The 7,614-nt window shown below is 41.6% G+C and overlaps 1 protein-coding gene across 3 annotated transcripts in view; it reads left to right on the top strand.

Annotated features, from left to right (window-relative positions):
* The window catches only part of UBP1 (upstream binding protein 1 (LBP-1a)), a 62,968-nt gene that overhangs the window by 36,500 nt on the left and 18,854 nt on the right, over positions 1-7,614 (top strand). For 2 of the 3 annotated variants that reach the window (XM_019537678.1, XM_019537693.1), the window contains 3 exons: positions 2,372-2,524; positions 2,663-2,773; positions 3,330-3,437. In XM_019537678.1, the coding sequence (XP_019393223.1) occupies positions 2,372-2,524; positions 2,663-2,773; positions 3,330-3,437 (372 nt within the window). The remainder of the gene's footprint in view (positions 1-2,371; positions 2,525-2,662; positions 2,774-3,329; positions 3,438-7,614) is intronic. The other variant, XM_019537686.1, reaches the window with a different exon arrangement.

The raw sequence follows: 7,614 nt of genomic DNA, 5'->3' as shown, positions 1-7,614 counted from the left end.
GTGTGTGTGTGGGGAAGCAGGGGTCGGGAGCACAGATGATGCAGGGTGAGTGGGCACAGGCAATGTGTCAGGGGAGTAAGGGGACAGATTTCTGTGTCCACAGTGGGACGCAGGGCTGCAGCCTGGCCAGACCAGCTCTGGGCAGGAGCTGCCTCTGCATGCCAGTGGGCAGGACCCAGCACAGGAAGAAGCACCACACCTCCCTCTGCTCCAGGGGGTGCCTTGCTTTGGTGGCCATGGCAGTGCAGTACTCCCTCCTGCTCTGGGTCCCACCTGCTGGGCCACAGAGGCAGCTTCTGCCTGGGACTGGTCTAGTCTAGCTGCAGCCCCACACCCTGCTGTGGGTGCAGAAATCTTTGGTGGGGGTATGTGCCTCCCCCACCCTTCTATCCCGTTCCCTGTGCCTCCCCATCTCCTCGCTTGTCATCTGTGCCCCCTGCATTCCCTGCCCCCATAGACTTACCTGGAGGGAGCTGCTTTCCATCACACAGCCTGGCCGTCACGTTCATGTGTGCATGTGCACATTCACGTGGTGCCCCCTGTGTCCTGCTCCCTTTAGCCCCAAGCAGCCCTTTGCGGGCTGGAACTCTGTCAGCCTGCAAGCAGAAACCCACAGTTTGCCATATTTTTTCCTTTAAAGAAGAAAATATGTGTTTTTCCACGGCAGATGGAAAACCCAGATCCCTCTTCATGACCACGTATTCAATTAGGGATCACCTGGATTGCTTTTAGGTCTCCATCTGAAATACAGAATTAGCATGGAGAGAGAATAGAAAGTGGGAGATGACAAAGTTTCTTAGCCTAGTAGCTCAGATAGCCTGGATATTTCACTACATGTTAAGCCAATGCTATTGTTCCATGACGATTGTTCTGCTGTCAGAAATTACACTATTCTTACATCAAACATATGAAAATCCTAGCAGCAAGAAAGCCAGCGAAAAATAAAGCATAAGTCGAGACCAGCGACAGTGCTGTAAGCCCTTAAACAAAGAATGTTATGAATGCCACCTCTGTGGTCTCTGGACTTAAGTTTTGGTGTAATTGTACTTAAGTGACCACCAGCTACATTTTTCCCTCTTTTAATCACTAGATTCATCAAGGTAAGAAACGTAAGTTTTGCCTCCAAGAGGCTAAAGAGTATGTGATAAACATCCTTTTTTGTTTGTTTTCTTGGGGTTTTTTAAGTTATGTTTCTTACCTTGATGAATCTAGTGATTAAAAGAGGAAAAAATGTAGCTGGTGGTCACTTTAGTACAATTACACCAAAACTTAAGTCCAGAGACCACAGAGGTGGCATTCATAACATTCTTTGTTTAAGGGCTTACAGCACTGTCGCTGGTCTCGACTTATGCTTTATTTTTCGCTGGCTTTCTTGCTGCTAGGATTTTCATATGTTTTATAAACCCAGTGCTTTTAGACTGGAACTTGGGAATTGAGCTACAAGACCACTGACCTTTCAGTGAAACTGGTACACCTAATTCCCTTAGCCTCCTATGAAAATCCCTGCCTTAAATCACCCCAGTTAGAGGTTTTGATATAGTGTTTTGTCCTGTTATTCTTAACTATGTTGTGTAACTGGGCACTACTGTTGTTTGGTAAGTTTTGAATTTTTCCTTAAAATTAATACAGCCCTACTCCTATTGTAAGATCCAATATGAGAACTTGAATTTAATTAAAAATCCTAGGTTAGTGGGGATCCAGGATGATTCATTCATTTTTAAAAGATACTTCAATTAAAGGTGGTACCTTTAGTATATCCATCTTCCCTTAAAGTCAGAGGTCTAAGCATACCCTGATTTGGTGACTTCCAAGTTTGTGAGGATAGCAAAGGCACAAGTGTTTGCTTGGTATGGAGGGGAGTCCTGTCTTGGATTCTGCTTCCTGGATGGGCTATAATTGGGTGCTCAGCCTATCAGAGGCCCTGGACATGTGTGCTCTTTGGAGTGCTCCAGGGGTCTTTGAAGTACTCCAAATAACAAGGGGACAAATGTGTGTGGCTAAAGAAGTAATTCAGAAATAGCAGATACATTTAAGTAAATGACAAACAACCTTTGAAGTGAAATGTCGGTATGGGCCAGCAATCCTCCAGCAGCCTACAGTGCTCTACTCACCACCTCCCACTGAGCAAGTTGAGACTGATGAAGGGGAGAGAGAGAAAGAGAGTGAGGCAGAAGGCCAGTGAGCAGTCTGTGTTCTCAGCTGTCCTTGGCATTTTGAAGCACTCTGGGAAATATGAGGGGCCAAATTTGAAATGGTCTTGGATTCAGAGTGCATATTCATCCATGGGCAGCAAAATGTATATAACGTGAGTGACAAAGATAAACATGAAACATGTATAGCAAGTGCAGTACAACTTCAGTTTGTTTTTCAGGTACATTGCATCAGCACCGAATTTACCCCACGTAAGCATGGAGGTGAGAAAGGAGTTCCTTTTCGGATACAAGTTGACACTTTTAAACAAACTGAAAATGGAGAATACACAGATCATCTGCATTCAGCCAGCTGTCAAATCAAAGTTTTTAAGGTAACTTTTGAAAGTAGAGGTCCTTACTAAATCTCTCAGACAGAAAATGTGTTTTATATTAGTTGTCTTGTGGGGTTACATTTCCGTCATAAAGCTGTCTTCTGTTTGCTTCTCGTTCACATGAGTATTCATTTTTAGCCAAAAGGAGCAGACAGGAAACAGAAAACGGACAGAGAAAAGATGGAGAAGCGAACTGCACATGAAAAAGAAAAGTATCAACCTTCATATGACACCACAATCCTCACAGAGGTAACAAGATGGAATTGCAGCTGTTTGTAGAGGACCGTTCTGTAGATACAACATATATAGCATAAATTTAAATACTAGTCTCTAAATTATTGTCTCAAAAGGGGAGGGTGAGAGTTTCAGGATAAAATATCGAGTCAAGGATAGGTTGGCTTTTTATTTGACAAACTTGTCCAGGAAAAATAGTAGTTGGCTTTTGAGAGTCAACTTCATTCAGATGTATAGCGCACACTATTAAAACACACTTGGGTAGAGCAGTATGTGATTGTGCTGAATGTTAAAGCAAGTCCATGATACAGATCTAAAAACTTTTGCAGCCAAATCTAAAACGGGGTTTCAGATTTATTTACTCTTGTCGCATCTGACCTCAGAATTGTATTTTTATGGACTGTTGCATTTATGGCCATAGCCTCGCTAGGTTTTTGCATTTTCTTTTTATTTAAACACCAGTGAGTTCTATACATTTTCCCTAAAGATTTCAAAAGTTTTTAAAGGCTTTTAGATCTTTCCTCACTGTATAATGAAAAGAAATTGATCCAAATCTTTGGTGTTTGTCCAGATGAGGCTTGAGCCTATAATTGAAGATGCAGTTGAACATGAGCAGAAAAAGTCCAGCAAGCGGACTTTGCCAGCAGACTACGGTGATTCTCTGGCAAAGCGAGGCAGTGTAAGGGACTTCTGCTTACCTTTTCTTGTGCAAGATACCTTGTGCAGTGTTAGATATAGGAGAAACTTCCGTGATACAAAATAAAAACAACTATTTTGACTGCCCGGGCTTAATTTTACTCACATTTTTTTTATTTGCACCAATTACTCCATGTTTGTGTTTCAGCAAGGAATGCTTCCTAAATCTAACACTTGAGAGAAATTGTTGCAGAGGGAGTGTGTGATTTTGAAAAACCCAAACAAACAAGAGCTTTCATTTTACAGATGAGTTCCATTATTGAAATAAGCTATTTGTTCTCATAATATATGTAACTAATGAGAATAGTGTAGCAGCAACATTGAGCTAAAACATGTATTGTTTATTATTTCCACTTGTATTTTTCAGTTTCCATATATATATCAGTACTTTCAAAACCTCACAAAATCTCGTTTTAGAGAGCTTGATACTAGCACTGTTTCTTTTCCTCTATCTGAATCCTGTTCTTACGCTGCAAGCAAAATTAGTCTTGTTTAATATCATTGAGTATTAATTTTTAGTGTGAACTTTCTAATTAATTCTACATATAAAGCAAATAGGTACACTTTTCCCCATCAAATGTTAGCCTTCAAATGTTTAAATGGCACTTCTTAAAAAACAGTAAAAATACCTTCGTATCTGTTGATTACTAAGGTAGATCTTACCAATTTAATTTGTTTGGGTAATTAATGATACAACATCTTCCTGTTGGCAAGTTTGGGTTTACATTATTGTTTGTCCATGAAAGAATATTATTTTAGTTTTGACTGACAGGGACATTTTTGTCTATTTCCTTCATAACTCGTACCCTGTTGTATTTTCTTCCTCACTTTTCATTATTCCTTAATGTAGTGCTTGAAGTATTAGGTAAGATTCTGAGAGTGAGGAAATATTTTTTGATTAAAATGACCGTATTTTTTTTATACTAGCAAAAAGCAAGTGTTGTGAAAAGTGAGGTGGGTGTTATCCTTTAACAGGACATACATAGTAAGCATTGGATTGTCTGTATTTCCCTAAACTGTAAAATACAGTTAACATGTGCTTCCTGGTTCCTTAAAGCTATTTACTTCCCTTCTCAAGTTGCCTTATTTCATCCACCAAGACACACACTTCTGTTACTGGGCAAAGAGCTCTACCAGAAGACGTAAACAGGGAAATAAATGGGGGGAAAAAACCAGTATTCTTTGTGTCACTTCACCTAAACATGTTTTCCTTTCTAATAGAAGTCAACCCTTCTGGGTGGCTTGGCTGGACTCCATGTTTTTACCTTACGTTCTTTCCCTTCTCTTCTTTCCTTCCTGTCTGGATGGGTACTTGGGAGTGGCTGTGATCTCTGCGCCTTTTTTTCCCTTTATCCTTGCTGACGCTCTTATTTGGAGAAGGAGGTATCTTGTAGCATGCTTTGCTATTGCTGCTTACTAGGGATGATCCTGAGACAAGTGCTCCAATTTACCTCTCACTAAAGTGTTGGGAACCAAAAGTAAACCAAACCCCAGTTGTAATGGCCTTGTTGCTCTGGCAGTTGAAACGCTTCAAATGTAGGTTTTTGCTGTTACATTAGTCCTGTAGTTCAAGTCCACTGTGCCATTAGAAGGTCATGTAACACTTCAGGCCAAAATCTTTGTCTGCTGAAATTTCTAATGTTTTTGTAGCCTGGGCCTATTAAAGGGTCATAAATGATGAGTTATTTACCATTAAACTTACAAGTTAACATAGAAAATACAAATACAGGCAGTCCTTGGACTTACGACATAATTAGTTCCTGAAAACTGCGTCTTAAGTCAAAACGTTGTAATTCAGAACCAGTTTTCTCACAAGAAACAATGTTATAAATGAGAGAGTGATTCCTGAACCAAGGCCCGATACCCTATTTTCACCAAAAATACCCCCAGAATTTTGTACTTGATCAATTATAGATGAGTAATATAGCTACATTAATGTATTTATATTGTAAATAGGAATCATATTGATTTAGAAGGACTTCTTTGAGGTGACTTTGGACTTTCTGAAGGGCTCTTGGCTGAAGTGTTGGCTGCAGGTGTTTCTGGAGTCTTATCTGTTTTCTTAAAGAAAGTGTCCAAGGAAGTTTGGACAGATGTTCTCCAGGGAGATGTGACGTAGCGAACTTGTTTGCTAGCGTGGCATCACATTGGATCAAGTGTTGTGAGTTGAAACTGACGTCATAAAGTTGAAACAGTGTCAATTTGTAACTGTTGCAAGTGTGAAATGTAACTCGAAACATTGTAACTCGAGGACTGCTTGTACATTAACTGAAGAGTGGTCTTTAAACACTTAAGGTGTAAATTATAATCCAGCTAGTCAGTACCTAAGCTAACTCAAGCACCTAAGTGTGATTCTCTTCCACCTTGTTCAAGTCCTGAAAAATCTATTAATGTATCCAGTTTTGTAACACTGTATCATCTTACTCCAAAGATATTCATGTACAAGCAGCGAGGAGGAGGACACACCCACCTTTTGCATTAGCTGCTTTTCATGGACTTGAGCAAGATAGTATGCAGGCAGTCTACCAGGGCTGTGTGAAGCTTCAGTCTGTGATTTGATTCAGTCCAATTTGTTGGCCGAATCCAAATTGAATCGGAAGACCCTTTAATCTCTCTGAATCAAATTGGAACCCTCTGAATAAATTTGGAAAGATTTGGACATAGAAAAAGCTGTTTCTTCTATATACATCTAGGTAGCAGGGGCTCGTGATTCCTGCAGTGCTGGAGTGCGTGGAGTGTCCCACAAAAGCAGGCAGGGCTCTCCAGCGCACTTAGCAGCAGATCCAGCAATGGACCAGAAGCACTTCCAGTCCACTTCCAGGTCTGCCAGGGAGTGCACAGGGCCCACTCCCCCGGGTGCCTCCACCCTCAGCTTGGCAACTGGTGCCTTTTGGGTCTCGGTGGGGAGGCACCCAACAAATCGAATCACTGTCCCTGATTTGGGCCAAATCCAAATTGAATAGGGCTCACTTCACACATCCCTACAATGTATTAAACAGTCTACTTGTCCAGCTGGTAATAGGAATAGAATCTAGCCTCACGTCAGGAAATGAAATTAAAGGTGTTATAGTAACACTAGTTTTGCTGTATAGTGGTTGGTTTTTTAACACTTGCAGCTTTTTACTGCACCCCTTAATTTAGCCACTTTATATCTGCTAGAAAATGTTGAGTAATGGCTGATATAACATTCTAGAGACAGTAACGTCATCATTTTTGATGTGTTAAAAAACATTGCATGTGCAGAACTTCAAATTGTATTCAGTCAGGTTGGTTTGAAATGCAGGTGGGGCAAACTCTGTTTTTATATGTTCTTTGACATGTCTTGTATGCTTGTGGAGTTCTATAAATAATTCTGCTGATCAAACAGCAGGCCTGCTCTTTAAATCTAAAGATTCAGATTCGTGCCTGACTGTATTTTGGGTAATCCTAAGAAAGGTCTCCAGTTTTTAGAGTTTGCTTAAGTTTTGATAAGGAGAGGAGGTCTGTCAGGATCCATAAATCTAACCTTTTTAGATAACTTTCCTGACTCTCAAATTAAGGGCAGATGCAAATATTTTGGGAAGCAAGATAGAAAAAACACTGTATAATAACTTCAAAGGACTTGATGCCCTGACCCACAGAGAGGGAAGGGAGCATGGCCAAGCCCCAGCTTGGCCCCGCCAGGGGAAAGGGATGTGGCCTAGCCCTGATCCAGGGTGGGAAGGGGGCATGGCCCAGCCCTGGGAGGGAAGGGGTCAGAGCCTGGCCCTGACCAGGTGCATGGAGCCTGGGGATTTGGCAGGGAGAGGGTGGTCTTATTAATGCCTGCCAAATTTCCTGACCCATGGGGAGCCCTGTGGGCCAGATGCCATGGCATCTGGCCAGCGTTTGGCCCGCGGGCCAGAGATTGAGCACCCCTGTCCTAGACTGTCTTCTAAACTATAGGAACTGTTTGTGCCACCACACGTGAAACAGCTGTATCTCTCTACTGGTTTTTGGAAATGTGAATTGAGTCAGGCTGCTGTCCAGACCTAGAGGCTGCTTGTTGGAGGCTGCTTAGTTGAGATTTTGAAATTTTAAGATTCGTATCAGCATAGGTCTAGGCCCTGTCTGCAGGGTTCAGTTTCTTCTCAGAGGTCTGAGTTGTGATGAAACAGAGGAAACCAAAGAGAGACTTTGAG

The sequence above is a fragment of the Crocodylus porosus genome, unplaced genomic scaffold, assembly GCF_001723895.1.
Source record: "Crocodylus porosus isolate Cpor-Errol unplaced genomic scaffold, CroPor_comp1, whole genome shotgun sequence".
Taxonomy (NCBI): domain Eukaryota; kingdom Metazoa; phylum Chordata; order Crocodylia; family Crocodylidae; genus Crocodylus; species Crocodylus porosus.
Note: the sequence above shows the minus strand (reverse complement) of the source record. Positions and strands in the feature narration are given on the sequence as shown.